We start from the raw sequence: 20,154 nt of genomic DNA on the forward strand, positions 1-20,154 counted from the left end.
TTTAGTGATCGTTTCCCACGTGGCAGAGACTGATAACATTGATCCGATTCGACAAGAAAATATACGTGAAAAACTTAGCACAGTCTCTGCAGCGTGGGAAATGGGTGCTTGGGTGCTTATTGATATTACCCCCATTTTAGAGATGAAGTAACTGAGGCTCAGGTAGACTAGTCTGAGCGTCTTCATGGTGAGGCTGGTAAAAAGGCTGTTCTTGTGCTATGGATGGGATTTCGTAGCCATGTAATTTGAATATTTTTTTTTAAATGACTTCATTCTCATCTCAAAATAATGAAGTGGGATAGAGGATGTATAAGTGCAGAGCTAAGGAGGAATGTTGTAATGTTAATTTTCTTTCTCCATCCCCTCATGTTTTGGAGAGCTGCCTTCCTGTCAGACTTTTATTATCCACGGTGGTAAATCAAACTTCCCAATTTGCAGATTCCTAACCCCAAAGGAATACCTTCAAAGACTGTACTTCAGCAAGATTGTATATAGTTCGGAAAATAAATTCAATTATATTTGAAATAATAAACTTGTTACCAAATTATATGCCATTTAAGAGAGACAAACAATGCCCATTCTGAGTTCATTTGGCAGCCATTTAAGAGCCTTTTTATAAATGTTTAGCTAAAGAACAAAATTATAGTACTACTTACAAAAGTTTTTCAAGGTCTCCAATTGCCAGGTTTTTTGCAACTCAGAGACTGTCTTCTGCTGCATATCAAGTGTGCTTTCTTGAGCTTCCACCACCTGTCAATCATTCTGAGTCCTTAATTAGGACTCTTCCAAGGAGACTCTGACATCCCAGAAAGTGATGCTTCCAGTCGGCTCCTCACCCTCTTTCCCAGATCAAAAACCATGTCAGCAGACACGGTCAAAAGTGGCGCTTCCTACTTCATGAGGAGACATTTTAAAGGGCAGATTTTTTAGCTGTGAGTGGAGGAGACAGAGTGTGCTTTGGGAATGCTGAGTTGTCGGAAGCCAGGGCAACAGAAACGCTGTGCCTGACAAAATGGCTTCCAGAACCCCACCACAGCCAACAGCAACGGAATGTTCTGATGATGCTGTGTGGCTAAAAAGTTATAGGTATTGACTCCTGAAAAGTACACCCTCATCAAAAACAGAGCCGGACACTGCCGACAGGGCTTCCAGGCACCAGCTGTGTCCACAGCTGTTCTGCTTCACAACTTCCCTGATGAACCAGCATTGTTGTGTTGAGGAAGGGTTGTTCTATGCTGCCTCTGATTCAGAAAAGCCAACGAGAGCCAAGAGGGGGAATATGAGCAGAAGCAAAGGGCAGCTGGGGCTAGCCAGCAGAGAGGAGGAGAGCCAGATCATGAGCGATAATTGTTGGGAATGGAAAGAACATGGTGCTAGAATTCAGAAGACAGGTGCTATGGTCCTGGCGGGGTCGTTAAATCTCACAGCCTGCACTCTTTTAAAAAAAAATCTTTTTTCTTTTTTTTATTATTATTATACTTTAAGTTCTGGGATACATGTGCAGAACGTGCCTGCACTCTTATTTAAATGATACCCTTGCTTCTGGAGGACACACTGGCTACTTGGAAAGTCACGACATTGAGTACCACCCCAAAATTACATGGGCCTCACCCCCATTGAGTCTTTTTTGAATCCTAATTCAATCAGCTCCTCTCTCTCCATTTATGGGAAATAGGTGACTGCCAATCCTCACCGCCAGCTGCTGCTGGCCCTATTCAAGGACTCTTGTTTCCGGCACTGCTGTGGCTCCGCCCCCAGACGCTGGATGCTCTTGCTGCTCAGGCTCTGCTATTGTTACCAAACCAACCTGGCTCTGTCTGCCCACGTGCAATGGAAAGCCAACACCAAGGCATCAGCCTTTTGTAAAAAGAAAAGTTTACTGCAAGGCTGCCAAGCAAGGAGACAGGAGGAGTCTGGCTCAAATCTGTCTCCCTAAGCTGGGGGCTAGAAGAGGTTTCACAGGCAGAGGGCAATGAGGCATAATCAGATTGGATCTTGCAGTGAGGTGATGTCAGGAGGTGTGATCTGACTGGATCATACCATGGAGTGATGCCAGGGCTTGATCTGATTGGATCATGGATCATGCCTTGTGATATCTGCTTCTTAATGAGGTCCCCATCCTTGGTCTGAGCACTTAAGTTTCTCCTGTAGTTGCATACGGGGTTTGTCTGGGCATGCTCAGGTTACAAAACTTGAAACCTGGGGTTCATGGAAACTGAAAAAAACAACTCACAACTTTGATACAGATTAGTCTGGCTTTAGAGTTACAGTCTCATGGGCAAGAGCAGAGGGACACCAGTCTTCCTGGCTTGGCATCACTGTGGCTCTACCTCTTTGCCATTGTCTCTGAACTTCAGATTCATAGATATTTCCGTGAAAACAGACTTTTTTCCTCCAAATGTGACAACTTTCTCAGTCAGTGTTAGACATCTTAGTCTCATACAGGGATCATCAAAACCTAGGGTAACCATATCACTTATATCGCATCATTTATGCTTCTGAGAGCACAGGGGAATTATTAATAAACCTGCAAGGATGACAGGCAAAAACTTGGCTGTCTCAGACAAACTAGACTTATGTCCAGCCTCTCAAGAAAAGAAAAAACTCAACCACTCTGGGCTCTGAGGTTTATCACCACCTCTGGGGAAAGCAAGCTTTTCAGGGGCCAGTAGGAGTGATGTATGGGGCACCTACTTGGGGTTCACATGCTGGCCCCTTTATTGAGTTCATTCTGAATCCAGAAGCTTGGCAGAGTTCAGCCAGATGGCAGGGTGAGCGCCCTGCCTTCCTGGTAGTCTCTTCTTCTGCAAGGGAATAGGAGGCCTTCACCCTCCTTTGTTCAAGAGTCTATTTCTAGGGGCCTGTCACCCCAGGGTCCCTTCTCCAGCTTTCTCAGGAGGCCCCACATCATCAGGCAATTAGCTCTCTAGTGGGTATAACTGCTACTGCTACAACCACTGTCCCAGGGGTAGGGTGGTCCTAAGTGTCCAAAGCCAGAATAAATCTACAAGATGTGTCTCTTCTCAGCGGGAAAGGCAGGCTAGAGATTCACTATGGAACTATGCTTCCAGGACAATTTGGAGCTCAACAGAGATGACAGGATCTGATATTCAGATTGGAAGCCTCCAGATGCCTATTTTGAAGAAAGGCAAAGAACAAGAAGACTGAGGGGAAGAGAGTAAAATCAAATTTTATACACAAAGCAAAGTAGCAATTTCTAAAATGATGGAAATGCCAATCCATGGAGCTCCTTCACCTAAAAATACCCCCAGTTTCTTTTAAAATGTCCTCACAACTGAGGTGAGAGGGTTTGGCAGTGGGGAGGGAACAGGATCTAGCAGGGGACAACTCTGAAAGCAACAATCATCACTTTGTGAATCACTAATCCGGCTTAAGAAGAGCCGCTCGAGAAACACCGCCAGCTTGTCTCCAGCTCCTAGGAAGCAGAAGGATCCTGAGCAGAACTGCCTGGGGCCTTGCTGGATGTCGGGCCACGCACTTTCCAGAGCAAGGCTGGCCCTGCCAAACTCAGACAGAGGGCTCACACTTTTTCTTACCGTGGAAAATAAAAAGGAGACAAGTGTTTCCAAAGCTTAATAAAGTAAAAATCCAATATGGAATTTCTGTAATGGTTTCATCTATATAAAAACTAGGTCGTCATCTGAGCAGAGACCCGAAGGGAACAAGAAGAAATGTAATATTCACATTATAGGAGTAGCAGGGTGGTAAAGATGATTTCCTCTGTGTCTTCTTTTCCTATTATATAGTTATTTCCTATTGTATAATTTTTTCCATTACCTTTAATGGCAAAAACCGCAATTACTTTTGCACCAACCTAATAGCAGCTATAACATTAAGAATAATTTGGCCGGGCACGGTGGCTCACAGCTGTAATCCCAGCACTTTGGGAGGCCGAGGCAGGCGGATCACTAGGTCAGGAGTTCAAGACCATCCTGGCCAACATGCTGAAACCCCGTCTCTACTAAAAATACAAAAATTAGCTGGGCGTGGTGGCGCATCTATAGTCCCAGCTACTCCGGCGGCTGAGGCAGGAGAATCGCTTGAACCCCAGGAGGCGGAGGTTGCAGTGAGCCGAGATTGTGCCACTGTACTCCAGCTTGGGCAACAGAGCAAGGTTCCGTCTCAAAAAGAAAAGAATAATTTAACTGGATGAAGGACTCTTGAACACTAGCCATTTCAAAAGAAAAGAATCCAATCTATGCAGTGGGAATACGCCTTGCAGCAGACTCTCCAGGCTCCTTCTGGCCCAAGGAAGCTGCATCTTTCCCATTGAGCAAGAGCCAGAGGATTGGGTCTTGGGCTGACATATTGACAGTGTGATTGTAACAGGATCACAGCATCTCCACTGTATGACCAGATGAGGACCCCCAGCTTGCTCCTGCCTGCTCTCTCAGAGCCATCTCTCTCAAGGCCATCACACAGAGAGAAGGACTGAGCTCTCCTTGACCTAGTTCCTTCTAGGACCCTGGCAGAGTGATTACTTTCTCTTACCTTGGGAAACACGGTTAATCAGTCAAAACCTTGTCAGGCTGAATCCTACTAAACGTGACAAATTCTATTTCTTGGATCATGCTACATTTTGAAGCAAACTGTAGTTGCTATCCGAACGCTGGCCTTGACTCTATCTTGGGGTGAGAAGAGCAGCTGAAACCTCTGTGACCTTTTCCACACAGAACTTTGTGGGCTGGGAGAGGCTTTGTGCACTTCCACAGACATCTCTGTATTTTAGGTTCTTTAAAAAAGCAGATAATAAATAGTAGCTAATGGGTTGAAATGCTTCCTATGTCCCAGGAGCTGTGCTGAGCAACATCATACATGATTTTGTTTAATCTCTCCCTATGACCTTCATGCCATCCCCATGACATCTACTCCAACTCCTACATAACTTCCGATTGCTGAGCTCTGGGGGAGAAGGTGCAACAATTACCCCCACTTCACAGATAAACGAAGAGGAGTTTTGATAAAGAAATCTAGCCAGGCACAGTGGCTCACGCCCTGTAGTTTCAACACCTTGGGAGGCCCTGGTAGGAGGATTGCTTGAGCCCAGGAGTTTGAGACCAGCTTGGGCAACACAGTCAGACCCCATCTCTACAAAAAAATAGAAAATAATTAGCCAGGTGTGGTAGTATGCACCTGTAGGCCCAGCTACTCCAGAGGCCGAGGTAGGAGAATTGCTTGAGCCCAGGAGTTCCAGGCTGCAGTGACCCGTGATCACACCATCGCTCTCCAGCCGGCGCATCAAAGTGAGATCCTGTCTAAAAAAGAAAAGAAAGAAAAGAAAAAATTGCCCAGGGTCACATTAAGTGACAAACCAGGATGGGAAACCAGGCCTTTGCACTCCAAAGCCTGCTCTCTTAATCACTATGCATATATTGTCTCAAGCGAAAAAGAAGTCCTGTGGTTGATATTTGGGAGATTTAAACTAAAGTTTTCTTTTTCTGTTGTTTATTTTAACTTCCCAATACTCTAAATCTGGAAGGGACCAAGAGATTATTTTCTACATACCCTTTCATTAAAAAGGAAACTGTCATCTCTGGGCCCTTGAGTCAATCTCAGCTCCAAGAGAATTATGAGTGGCCAGGTCAGGTTATGGGCCCAGTCTTGGGATGGTGAGGCTGGCAGGAGGTTATCAATAGAAAAGGAAGGTGAGAAAAACTGTTCGTGGCAGAAGCCATTGTTGCCTGAATCTGTGGTCCCAATCTCCATGCACACGCTCATTTCTCATTCCTCAGGGAAGGAAAGTGATTCCCCATCACCCACCAGGACCATGGGACGCTCACCCTAAAGAATTTCAGTCTATAAATAAAGCTGGTCATGTCCATCAGACAGGCTAAGCCTTCATCTATCTTGACATATCGAACATCAACAAGGCCAAAAACAAGAGTGAGGAAGAAGAGAGAGTGCTGCTGTCACCTCCTCTGACTCAGGGTCTTACTCACTGGTTGTGACTGCAAGTCCATATGTGTGACCAGACCCAAGCCTAACTGGATTCTTCTGTAATGAGGAGCCTCTCAGCCTAAGAGTGGAGCAATGCTCTGCCTGTAGGCCTCTTGGAGTCAGGATTACAGTCCATAAAAGAGGTGTCCCTTCCTGCAGGCCAAGTAGTCACCTTTAATGTAATAATAACAGTGGCCATAATGGAGCATGTGCCATGGACCAGACACTGTGCTCAGGACTTTACATGCACCATCTCATTTAATGTTTACAACAGCCCTACGAGGGAAATGCCATTACTGTTAGCATTCCCATTTTACAGACAAGAACACAGAGGCTTATTGGATCTGGGGTGGTAATACTGAATTTGACTGTGATATGTGTTCTGCTCATTTCTTATACTGCTTTGTGTTCCCAGGAGACTGGCCTCTGTGACTGCATCAGTAGGGCCTTTTTGCCCTGTGGTTCCAGTTGAGTTGGGCTAATGGGAGGCAGTGGCTTGAGCTGCAAAGTCAGAAGAGAGGTGTGGCCATTTATCCCTCCTCCTCCTCCGTCCCTGTTGGGCCGGTTTTACCGCTGGCTGTATTCCTCCTCTTCAGCCAAAGCTCCAGTTCTGTGGGCCCCTCCTACACAACGGCTCTCCCTAGGTTCAGGTAACCCTGTTCCTGCCCCGTTTGTCCCTGAAGGCAGAAAGGTGACAATGGCTTCCCCTGCTGTTACTCCCTGGGGACTTCACAATCCCTCGCTGGTTACTTTAACCTTCCCACACCCTTTGTTAAACTCTCTTCAGTAACATTATTTGAGTATATCATCTCTTTCCTGCCAGGACCCTTGGCTGAGGCAGAAACTGAATTTCTTGCTCCAGTTAGCACAGCTAAATATGGTAAAGCTGGGATTAGGAATCTTGGCAGTCTGACTCCAGAACCCACATTTTACATCACTATCTACATTGGTTAAAGCACCAAATAAGGCCACCAATGACACAGAAAGAGGAATCTAGCGCCTCATTTCAAATCCTCTGTCCTTTCTCAGATGCTACCATTTCGGCAAATAGGATCCACTGTCAGGGCCGAGTCCTGGGCCTCACTTTCTCCCGAGACTGTCAAGTTCGCCCCCATTCTCCCAGAATAGCCAGGGCCACTGTGAGAAGGACCTGTCCAGAGGCCCAGGAGCTTAGCAGGGAGACTTTCTCTAATTCAGGCCAGGCACATTCTCTCGCTTGTCTTGCAGAGGCTAGCTGACCACAATCACCCCTACAGTGGGATCTAGATATTGTTATATGGCACCTAATCCAGAACAATGAAAGCAGAACCTCTAGGGGTGGGCCCTGGGCGGGTTAGTTCTAAACACTCTTCTAGTGTGTCTAGTGTGCAGCCATCTTTGGAACCATGGTACTAAACTGCAGGCAGCTGTTCAAATGTTATCTGTCATCATGACGTGTCCCTCCCAAGCCTGCGGTGAAACAGGTAGTAGCCTTTCCATCAGGAAAGGGGGTGTGGAGAGGAGGGGACAGTCATGTTTAAAAGTGATGGAATGTTTTATAGTATCTGAAGCTGATCCACAAGCACTTCCAAGGCACGCTGCCTTAGGCACGAAGCAGCCACACAGCAGGCATATTCTATATGATAAGGTTTTTAAAATTTGGAGAGGGCTCAAGTCAGCTGAGTCAATGATATACTTGCTTCTATATCCAGCGTGCTCTCGATTAATAAATCCTTTGAAATGAGCCATATATAAACAAACTCAGATCCTAATAAATCACGCAAAGGTGAGCTCCTACTTGCCTGCCATTAGAACCACATCAAAATTTCCTCAGTGCACAGATTCCACGTGTCTCCTCCCAGGGAAGAAGATTTGAGTTTGAAAACGATCTCATGCTTTCTACTGCTATGCCTTCTTCTCTCTTGCCACCTCTGCCTTTTCTGTCTCTTCCACTAACTAGCTGTGGGACTAGAGCTAGTGAGGTCATCTTTCCAAGCTTTCCTTTCTTCATCTACTAAATCTGGTAGTCACTGGTTCTCAAAGTGTGACCCTGAGATGAGGAGCATCAGCATCACCTGCGAGCATGTCAGAAATGCAGATTCTCAAGCCCTACCCAGACCCACTGAATGAGAAACTCCGGGGTGGGGCTCAGCAAACTGTTATAGGAAGGCCTCCAGGTGATTTTAATGCACACTCAACTTAAGAACTATTGTTCCCAAATATCGTTATGAAGCTGTTCTCCACAACCTCCTTGTATGGTTTCCTTTCTTTGATGGCCAGTTTTCTTCCCAGGATGTCCAAAGCCCTCATTCTCTCTACCCCTCAGTGAAACATGGTAAGTTCTGAAGACTTTTGCACCTGCAGTTCCTTCTGCCTTGAATGCTCTTCTCAACCGCTTCTTCACATCCCTCAGGTGACCTCAGGGTATGAAGTAGTTGGCTCCTAATATTGTCTACTCAGCAGACAATAGATTTTCATTGTAAGACTAAATTACCATCTATTATTATTTTATTTATTTGCATATTTTTGTCTCTCTCTTTCCCCTAAAATGTAAGTTCATGAAGTAGAGACCATATCTATTCATTTGCTGTATCCCCAGAACTTAACAATGTGTCCAGCATAGCCAGAACTGTTCATTAGCACTTTCTGTGAAGATGGAAATGTTCTATATCCACTTTGTCCAATATGGGAGCTACTAGCCATGTGTGGTGGCTATTTGGGCACTTGAAATGAATCTAGTATGACTAAGAAACTAAATTTTAAATTTTAATTTAAATTAATTTAAATTTAAATAGCCATATGTAGCTACTTCCTACTGCACTGAACAGTGCAGCTCTAGACAAAAAAAAAAGCGTATTGAACAAATGAATAAATTCCTATCAAAAGCACTAAGAATGTGATTTTTTAAATTTGACATTGATTGGTAATAATATTTTCATTAACTCTGATTCATACAATCATCTTGCCTGCAAAAAAAAATTCTTTTTTACTCTACTTTTGGTAGGAACTTTTGTTTTTTTTTAAATAAAATGTTTTCAAGTTATAACCAGCATTCTGGTAAAAATTTTTAGCTGAGAAGTGAAATGGTAAAGGTAGAAACTAAAGTGTATTAAATTAGCCTTCAAGGTAAAATCGAGTTCTTCTTTTTATAGGAGTTTTGGGATGGAGGGACCAGAAGGAATGATCCACGATCTCTTCCTACTTCTAATGGACTATTTTTACAGCCCTAGCAAGGCCGCCTATAAACTCTGGAACTGCTGGGGATGGAGGAAACTCTGTCTCCTCTTTAGCAGAAGAAATATGGTGAGGTGGAAGGGAAAGAATACAAGCAAAAGCACTTGGATTATAAGTCATCTTAGAAAGTTATTTAACCTCTGAGCCTCAACTTCCTGACATAGAAATTGAGGTAATAATGCCTACCTCACATGGCTAAGTATGTCAAGTGCTTGGCATGCAGAATGCATTAGTTCCCTTCTTTCATGGCCAAAATTTAACAAGTTCCAAGAGAAATCTATCTCCTGGGAAGGTTTTTTGGTCTCTCTGAAATACTCCCAGCCCTTATACTTTTTGAGCACAAGTCAACCTTCACTCAACCTTATCCTAACCCTGTTTTGCCTATTTTTCTGTCTTCTAAACTCTTAGATTATAATTTTACACTTGGGGGAATATTCATCGTTATCTTGGTTAGTAATGGATGATTTGACATAGTGTAATCCCTTTTATCAGATGTACTGGAATATATTCACAGCCCAAACTTCCTTTTCTTTAAAATAAAAGATAGGCTAAAAATGAGATCCAAGGATCCTTCCAGCTCTAAAATTGCTATATTCTCTGGTTATAGAGTTTCTAACAAGGAAGCATGTGGCCTAAATGTGTCACTTCATTATTAGAAATATCATAGTACTAAATTAAGCTCTGATGTCCCAAAATATCCCTGCACTTTAATACCAGATCACAGTTTCTTCCCTTGCTTTGTACCCTAGCCTAGCCTGTCTTCTTCTCTCTATCTTAGTTTGTATTCTCCCAAAAACAGAACCTGAGACAAAAGCTTAAACACAGTAGTTTGTTTGGAAATGTGATCTCAGGGACCAGGAGTATAGGATGGAGGTGGGAACAGTGAAGGAGGGAAAGGATTAGTGAGGATGCATTATCAAGGTGGCCACTGTTACAAGTGACTGGCTCCAACAGGATTTCTGAGAAACTTGATAAATCACAACTCAAAACTGTCTGCCTGAAAGAGGAAAAGAGAGCAGTTATTCATCAATCCTCATCCCCCTTGATGGACAAGGGTGGCCTCACAGATATCAACTCCCTCGTACTTCTGAATTGTGCATGCCTTAGTATTGACGTGCTTCCCAAGGCATGGTGTCAGGACAGTCCAGCGTCAGAGAAGTGAGAAAGCCACAGCACAAGGCTAGTCTCTATCAGGCTGCACCCATGCAAAAGCTGATTGACACCTGCACAGACCTGGTAAACACAATAGTGGCATGAGCAAGAGGATCTGGAGTGGTGTACAGGGAGGTACAATCCATTTCTTGTGCTTGTTTTTTGTGCCCTTCTTTAAATTCAGTCTATCAGAGAATCCCTTTCATGGTGGTGGCCAGCCATAGTCTCTGCAAAGACTTAATTCAAGAGGGTTAGTGGAACAAGTTCCAGTTCTACTGTTCCAGCTGATCCCAAGATCATAATATTCTTCATCTCCCTCCTCCACTATCCACTTTAGACTTTTCTCATCCTTGCCTGATCTAGGCTCATTAACATCTTGCCTGATCTAGGTTGCTTGCTTGGAGGGTGACCTTGAGTGTGAGAATGACAGCACAATCCACCAATGTGAGTCTCCTGATACACTTCCATACAGATCCTCTGGCTTTCATGACATGCCTTATGTTGCTAATTAACAAACCTGAGCCTGTCATTTTCTTCGTTTGCTTTTTTCAAAGCCTCCAAAGCAGTCTAAACACACCAGCCAGCTCAATCCTTGTTATTACCATTGCTCCTGTACTATTTAAAGACCACGGCTATCACACCACCCAATGCTCTGCCTCTGCCTGCACCTCATCCCAATCCACCTCAGTAAGAGTCTTAGTAACTGAGATGGTGCTGGCCAGATACCACCACTCCACCCACCTCCAACAATGGAGTCCTTATTACCTCTGAACAGTGAGTGATCTCACTCCAAAATCCCACTTATTGTAGCCTGAGTTCCCCTGAAAGCAGGACCTCAGACAAAGTCTTGCATGCAAGTAGCAGTGAAACAAGGAAAGAGAGAAGGCCAATACAAGGATGAATTTTCAAGGTAGCATTGCAATGGACAACCAGTGCTCAATCCTAAGGACTATTCTGAGAAGCCTCATGAAACGTATCTGAGAACCGGCCACATGAGCAACAAATGGTGGGAGGATTTATCCATCAGTTTCCATCCTCATTGGTTAAGGCCCACCAGGTTAGCCCCCCTACATTTCCAGGTTGTACATGTGTGAGTGACAAGTGAAACCCCACAGTAACCCACACCCTGGCAAACTGGTGGAAGCCTGTGCCAAACTGAATGCTACTTAGGTGACTGGAATAAAAGATAGGATTTGAAGTGTCTGTTACACTTCCTCTAAGAGGTGTCTGATACACTCCCTCTAAGATGTCCCTTAGGTTCCTATTTTCCCAGGATCATTCCAGTTTATGCCTGTTGTCCCATTGTAATTAACAGTGTCCCCACTTTTTTGTTTTTGAGATAAGGTCTCATTCCATCACCCAGGCTGGAGTGCAGTGGCATGATCATGGCTCACTGCAGCCTTGACCTCCCAGGCTCAAGTGATCATCCCACCTTAACCTCCCAAGTATCTGGGTCCACAGAGGCACATCACCACATCTGTGGCTAATTTTTAATTTTTGGTAGACACAGGGTCTCCCCACATTGCCCAGGCTGGACTCAAACTCCTGGACTCAAGTGATCCATGTGAGCCAGCACACCCAGCTGTGCCCCTTTCACTCTCAATTGTATCCCAGTTTAGACCATAAGGATATATTCACTTAGTGCGCTTGCTCTCTCTCTCTCTCTCTCTCTCTCTCTCATACACAGACACCCATCCCCCCCACCTTCTACCCACCTTCCAACACACACACACACACACTTTGAGAAGCACAAAAACAATCCCCCATAGAATTGGTTTATTCATAGTTGTTTTCTTCTTCATGGTTGTTTTTCTTATTTTTTACTGCCCTCTGCAGAAACGTCTCTTGATACAATGCATTTTGTGTTCATTGAAATAAATGAAGAGTGCATCCAAAGAAACCACCTTCTACTAAATCTTTAAACAAGGAACAGGTCTTGTGCCACACATTGCATTTTAATACACTTAATTTAATGAAGCGCTGCATTCCACAAGTACAGTCTGTACAGTAGCTCTCCTTTGGGATGGAAAAATTACAAGAAGCAATGCCGAGGACCGTGAACTGTATACAGAAGCCTTGTGGATCTAGAAACCAACAGTGTGTGAACGTAGGACATTCTCAAGTTTTAAAACGTGGCCATTATAATATCATCACATTACATAAATATCACATCACCAATATTCTTTTTGCTTTTTTCTTTTAGAACCAAAAAAAAATGCTTGTAAACTGCAAAATTACTTTAGATCACTGTGATAAATCTGAATTAACTACTAAGTACAGTCAGCCCTTCATATTTGTGAGTTACACATCTGTGGATTCAACCAACCCTGGATGGAAAATACTCAGAAAAAAAAATCAGTACAGAGTAGTGTCTGTACTAAACAGGTACACACTTTTTTTTCTTGTCATTATTCACTAAATACAGTAATAACAACTAATTACATAGCATTTACATATTAGGTATTATATGTTTAGAGATGATATAAAGTATACTTGAGGATGTGCATAGGTTATTCGCAAATACTACACCAAGTTATGTAAGGCGCTTGAGCATCCATGAATTTTGTTATTCAGCAGGGAGTTCTGGAACCAATCCCCCATGGATACCTAGAGACAACTGTAATTGCAAACTACTTCAGTGAATAACAAAAGCTAACTAAAAACTTAGTTCTGAATAATTGGATTGTCTGTTGCACTCTACCTGTTGAAGCAGAGTGTTTACATGGCCACAGGTAATTCATTCAGTAATTTCAGGGTATGACTCAAGATACAGTATTCTTCTCTGTGGCTCTTCGCCTTGGAGCACTTGGAAGATGCATTATCTGCTGAAAAACCAATGTTCAGTGTGGGCTGATATAATAAAAATTAAATACTTTAAAAACTGAATCAAAATCATAGCTAAAAATCAATGCTATATAGTTTCTATGACATGAAAAATCTGTGAACAAATCATTTATTACAGGTCTTGTTTTATGTTTCTCTTGTCAAAGATAATTATTTATTACAAGGGAGGTTTCTGCCATCAGCAGAGTCAAGGGTAACCTGGAGTGCCTACCTCTTTGAATTTTGATACTCAATCGAGTTTATCCGTGTTAAGTACTGAGCACAGCACTTGGCCTACAGCAAGAGCTCAAGAAGTATTTGTGATTTTATTATCGCTAAGTAAAAATAAATTTGAGTTTCACTAAGATTTTTGAAATTCACATTTTATTTGCATGGCATAAAACTAGCCTATTCAACAACTCCCCATAATTAAACTTTAAAAGATCCTGATTATTTATAACAGAAAATAATTATGTCCCTAATTCATTTATTTGCCTTTTTTTTTTTTTTTTCTGGTTGCCTTTGATTGACTTCTGACCTTAAGCATGAACAGAAATGTGTCCTAAAAAGCCTGGTCTTTCCAGTGAAGAGTCAATCAGTTTGCCAAATGCTTACTCCATAATTTTAATCTAATAACATTTTATGAACAAGAACTTACTTTCACATCCAGACAATATTTTTAGAATAAAGCTCATTGCACCTTATAATGTGCTTTATTTAATGTCATCTTCTACTATGTGCAAGAAGTTTGGGGGAGTATGAGCTAGTAGAGATGTTTACAAAGCTCTTGATTGAAAGACCCACAGGGCTTTGTTAATTGGTTTTAAAGATACTTACAATTTCTCTGCAAATACATAGAACAAAGACAATAAAACGTTATTTAGTAAGATATAAGTCCTATTGAATCAGTTGGTACCCACTTTCATTTATAGACCCTTCAGAGCTGAAAGGGATGGGGAAGAGGGTGGATGAAGAAGGTCTAATGGAGAATACACAGAAGAAGCAGAAGCCATGGCTCCTCTTTTTAACAATGACAGAGAAAGGAAAACAACGGACATAGCAATAAACATTTGCTCATTTAATTTTAGTCAAGTTAAATCAAATGTAAAAAATACGTGTGCCCTATAATAATAAATGACACAAAAATACTAATTAGATTCAAGAGAGTTGAACTGAATAACCCTTTAATCAATTTAAGTCACACAGTAAGTGTCCTTTTTCCCAGTATTTCTCATAATACTACATATTATTTGCGCTTATGGTTATTCAGTCTTATTATTTAATTATAAAAGCTTATAGCTTTTACTTTGGGGGCAAAGACAAAGAGAAGAAAGTGCTCTCTAATCCCTTAAGTAACAGGAATATGCCATTTGCCAATGTGCGTTGTGTTTACGGAGACTTCTTTCAACTCTGTTCTTATTTTCATCATATGGAGGCATCCTGAGGTAACTGGGCAGTTATGGACCATCAAATGCGAAATAAATGTTGTTAATGAGGAAACACAGCTTGCTCGTTCAAATACAACTTAGGATTTTCACAAGCTGTTTTCCTTTCTTCTATTCCTCTTAAAACAACCATGGGAAAACATAGCTACAGAGAGGTAACAAAATACTATGTAAATTATAATCCTGATTTTGTATAAAAATAAAAGTATTTATTGCATATCATAAATGCATAGGAAAAAAAAGATTAGAAAAGTACAGACCAAAATGTTACCAATGTTTATTACTGTTAATATTTTGGGTGGGACTGGAATGATAATTATTATTAAGTTTTTCTGAATTTTCTCAATTCTGCATATCATTGCCCCTGAGGCCCTCCAGAATCTGGCCTTGTGCTGATATGGCAACTATGGGAAACTTGCTTTATTTTTCATATGCTAAGGAAGGTTAGTGGCTTGATGATTGCCCGTAAGAACTGTCAAAAGGCCACAGAAACCGCTCAGCACCGGGACACGGAGCTGCATTGCTTGATTCTGCAGGCTGCATATCTAAGACCAGATGTCGTCCTCATACATACCAGCCCTGAGAAAAAAGTTTCTTGGATTTGTTTTCAAGAAAAACAAGATACTGAGCTTTGTTCCCTTGTCAAAGAATAAGAAACTCTCCTATTAGCCTTTGCGAATCAAGACAGTCAAACAGATCTGAGATAGTAACTCATATCTAGGGATCAACCAAAGTAATCCCCTAAAGGTATTAGGAGAATTTTCCCAGATATTTAAGTTTCATTAAATGCAAAGTTAGTTCACCGGTACCTACTATTAAAAGTAACAGAAAATGGCGAGGTGCAGTGGCTCATGCCTGTAATTCCAAAAGCTCAGGAGGCTGAGGCAGGATAGCTTGAGTCCAGGCGTTCAAGACCAGCCTGGGCAACATAGTGAGACCCTGTCTCTACAAAAAATAAAAATAAAAAATAGCTGAGAGTGGTGACACACATCTGTAGTCCTAGCTACTCAGGAAGTTAAGGGGGAAGGATCACTTAAGCCCAAGAGTTTGAGGCTGCAGTAAGCCATGATTGCACCATTGCACTACAGCCTGAGTGACAGAGTAAGACCCTGTCTCAAAAAAAGTAAACAAAAGAAGTCACAGAAAATGACCACACATTTACACTTTGTAAAAATTAATGCTGCCTATACATTTCTGGCAGGCTTGTAGGTTATTTTTCTCAGGCCTAGATATGCTGGGATAACACAGGGTCAGCCCCTCCAGAAGGCAGAACACTAAACCATTGTATCTAGAAGACTCAAAAGTCCCATGACCCTAGTCAGCTTTAAATGTTGTCTTTTCCCTCATCTCTCCATCTAAACAATCTGCAAGTCCCACTGTCTACCCCTGCTGAACACCGCCAGAACCCATTCTCCCCTTCCATGTTCATTTCTGCAACCTTGGTCCAGGCCATGATTATCTCTCACTTACATTGCTGCATCAACCTTGACCTTCACTGGTGTCTCTGACTCCAGACTTTAACCTTCCCAAATCAGTCTTCCTATTAACTCAGGCCTGATCATAACACTTCACAGCATAATATTTTTTCATGACTTCTAATTGCCCTCAAATAAAGTCCTCATTCCTTGACAGGACCTAGAGGATCCTTCCCATTCAGCCCCGTATTTCACATAGCATACTACCCTCAACCCCAACTCTCACTCCCCTAGAATACCTAGCACCCCAGCCAGGCTAACTACTTGATCTCTCACCCCTGGCCTTTGTACATGGGGTTTCTCTGGCTAGATCACATATCCCTTTCTCCCCTTTATCTGAATAACCCCACTCATCCTCCTGGCCTTAGGTTTGATGTTACCTGCTCTGGAGAAGCATCCCTGATCTTCTTGACCCAGTTAGATATTCCTTTTCTGGATCCCAGTGTCTCTGACATGAAATTGCCCATTTTCTGTCTTCCCTACTAATCCATAAGCCCTTTCCAGTCATGGACTGTGTCTTGGCTCCCCCAACACTTAACATATTACCTGACATAAAAGGCATTCAATAAATACTGATTCAGTCAGAAGCAATATCAAGTGTTCCTGGTTTGCTGAAGATAGAATCTCTAGCCATCCTCACCCTCCTCGGCAAAGAACCAATCAAATCTTTGGGATTCAATTGGTTCAACCACAAAACCATTTCCTATTCCTCCTCCTTTACCTCTTACATAAAGAGGGAAATAAAGGAAAATGACCATTGAAGGTTTTGTATCAAAATTCCTTTTTGGAAGACTACTTATAATTTCCTACTTTAGTCTGTCTGGTCATGAAGAAGTCTGAACTACACAAATGCTGTGGCCATGTCATGAGACATAAAATTAGAGAAATGATTCAAATGCTTTTGGTCCCTTCCTTTATTTCACTGCTAATTAGGAAGAGAATATTGAGATGGACATGACACTGGTTAATAAAAACCTCAGTTTCCTGAACTGATGCCAGGTTTATTCTTTTGAGACTAGAGCAGATGATCTACCCACCTTAAAGGTAATAAAATAATCCAAGTGGATGCCCACTTTGCCTGCAACTTTGCTTGCACTCCATTCCTATACCTATAAACTTTGAGAAAAAAGATAACAGGATTTTCCCCCCACAGATAATTCTTCTGTTTCTACTCCTCAGTTCCTCCATCCTTAACCCACAAAAGGTTACACCTCTCAGCAACATCCATCTGAAGAATTTATACTCTATATTACAAATTATTGATGGTTATCACTTATATAAGTGATCTTTTCCTGCTGCTTCTTGAAAAGAGAAAGCAGGATATTTGCTTTACTAGGTGGAATATGTAAGTTTTTTTACATCAATTTTTTTGTGCTTTTACACAAACTAGAACATGGGAGCAAATGACTTGTTTCTTTATGCTTTTGCTGTTACTTACTGAGGGAATTCCTTAATTACTTCCTTCCTTCCTTCCTTCTCTTTATCCTATATGCACATGATAGAAATTTGGGTTAATTAAAAGGGAGTTAGATATACCTATTACCCCAAATAGGACACTCCCAGTGCATTTGTATTACAGTGGCTTGCAAAATAAATGCTGGGGTTTTTTTCTGCATGCAGAAATTAAGCAACAGGATTATGTTTCCAGCTATGTTAACTGCCAGTCTATAATTATCAGAGCAACATCTCTCCACAGTTCATCTTCAGCTTATCAGTCTAGGAGTGCTAAATGTGCACATGTGGGACTTTTACTAAGTCAGTACCATTATTTTGCTTTCAAATTATTTCCTATTCCTAGAAGTTTATATTCAGTCATTTGAAGACTGTGCAATTAAAGAAGATATCTAACTGAGCTTAAGCTCATTTAAAGTAACCAAGCACCTTTTACCTCCTCGTCCATCTTGGACTTCAGTTCCCCATCCCCAGCTATGTTCATTCTAACTACTATGAGATAATACTATTTGATGGAGAAGGTGGAGGCAAATTGGATTTGTGTAGCTTTATGGTCCCTTCTCCTGTTAATGATCTTCCTCATTTGTATTCTTCTCCTTGCTTTTCTCTATATTTTTTCAAGCATTGGTCCATTCAGAACTTTGGCATCCTCCAGCATTTTCTAATGTTTTGTGCCATTTTTATATTTGCCTTGCATTATGATTTTCCTCCATCTTCTTCTACCATATTTCTTTGCTTGAAACCACACCTTCACATACCATAAAGGGAAGAGATTTTTTTTCAGTTGTGTTCCTGCCTCTTCAAATTCCTCTGTGGTCATAAAAAAGCCTGTCTTGCCAAAATGTCACGTAGCTATAACCTTGCACCAAATAGTACATCTTGTTTCCAAAAGCTGTTTTTTTGGCGGCTGGTAGGAACATGGATTATTCATATCCACAGAAATCACAATCCCTGTGGAGGATTTGATTCTTCTCCCCCAGGTTGTGGCTGTGATTGGAAATAAGGTGTTTCATTTGGACTTCTACAGGAAGAAGACACCTGGAGGCAGACACAGAAGGAAGAGCGAGGTATTCAGTATGCTCCATGCACTCTATATAATTTTCGGATACCTATATAAAATGTTTTGGCTTTTAACGCTTAGCATTTGGGGGAAAAAATCATAAAATGAAAAACCACTTTTAATTGACTCTTCAAAAATTACTTTAAATGTGTTCTAAAACTTGGCTTTAAAATTTCTTCATACAGTTTTGACCTATGTTAAGAGATACAGGTACTTTAAGAAAGTGTTTCTGGAAAATTGTATTTGAGGCAGTTTATCAGCTGAAGCCACAGCTAAGGCATCGCTAAGGGAATCTGTTACCCTGGGATACTAATTAACTCCAAATATTGCATATAAATTAAGCTAGCAGCTACTGAAAGAAACAGCTTATGGGAAAGAAAAAACTAAAGAGGTTGGAAAGAAAAGCACTGTCTTTTCTAATTAGAGAAAAAGACATCAGGGGTATGGGAGAAACCCTTTTCTCTCCATCCCAGCCTTCTATTCTTTTTCTAGTAGCTTCCATCCTTTTCTCTTTCCTTTTGTTTTCCTTTCTCCTTTCTCCACAGCAGGTGTGATTTATTGGATAGCATGACCAGGGAAAGTGTCTCTTCCTACAGGGGACTGCTCTCCTTGTCTCTTTTGTGTGTGTGTGTGTGTGTGTGTGTGTGTGTTAAGAACATTTAATGTGAGATCTACCCTCTTAACAAAAATTTTTGTTTTGTTTTTTGTTTTTGTTTTTGTTTTTGTTTTTCAGACGGAGTCTCACTTTGTCGCCAGGCTGGAGTGCAGTGGCGCAATCTTGGCTCATGGCAACCTCCACCTCCCGGGTTCAAGCGATTCTCCTGACTCAGCCTCCCGAGTAGCTGGGACTACAGGCGCGCTACCAGGCCCAATTAATTTTTTGTATTTTTAGTAGAGATGGGGTTTCACCGTGTTAGCCAGGATGGTTTCTATCTCCTGACCTCATGATCTGCCCACCTTGGCCTCCCAAAGTGCTGGGATTACAGGCGTGAGCCACCACACCTGGCCCTCTTAACAAATTTTTAACTGCACACTGCGATATTGTTAACTATAGGCACTATGTTATACAGCAGAGCTCTAGAACTTATTCATCTTGCATAACTGAAACATAATTAATCAACATCTCCCCATCTTTAATTTTGCCCAGCCCGTGGCAAGCACCATTTTGCCTCTGCCCTTATGAGTTTGATTATTTTGGATACCTCAAAGAAGTGCAATCATGCATTTGTCCTTCTGTCACTAGTTTATTTCACTTAGCGTAATGTTCTCCACGTATATCCATATTGTCACAATGACAGAATTTCCTTATTTCCTATGGCTGAATAATATTCTACTGTATGTATATACCACATTTTCTTTATCCATTCATCTATTGATAGGTATTTGCATATCTATCAATGCAATTTCCATATCTTGGCTATTGTGAATAATACTGCAATGAACACAGGAGTACAGATACTTCTTCAAGATCCTGATTTCTATTCTTTTGGATATATGCCCAGAAGTGGGATAGTTGGATTATATGGTAGTTCTATCTTAATTTTTTGAGGAATCTTCATACTGTTTTCCACAGTGG

At 41.7% G+C, this 20,154-nt stretch overlaps 1 protein-coding gene across 1 annotated transcript in view; it reads right to left on the bottom strand.

Annotated features, from left to right (window-relative positions):
- Positions 1-18,372: 18,372 nt before the first annotated feature.
- ARMH4 (armadillo like helical domain containing 4) overlaps positions 18,373-20,154 on the bottom strand; it is a 150,153-nt gene continuing 148,371 nt past the window's right edge. The window contains exon 8 of the mRNA XM_016926140.4: positions 18,373-18,556. Coding sequence (XP_016781629.1) covers positions 18,461-18,556 — 96 coding nt within the window. The 3' untranslated portion in view covers positions 18,373-18,460. The remainder of the gene's footprint in view (positions 18,557-20,154) is intronic.

This window comes from Pan troglodytes, chromosome 15, assembly GCF_028858775.2.
Source record: "Pan troglodytes isolate AG18354 chromosome 15, NHGRI_mPanTro3-v2.0_pri, whole genome shotgun sequence".
Taxonomy (NCBI): Eukaryota; Metazoa; Chordata; class Mammalia; order Primates; family Hominidae; genus Pan; species Pan troglodytes.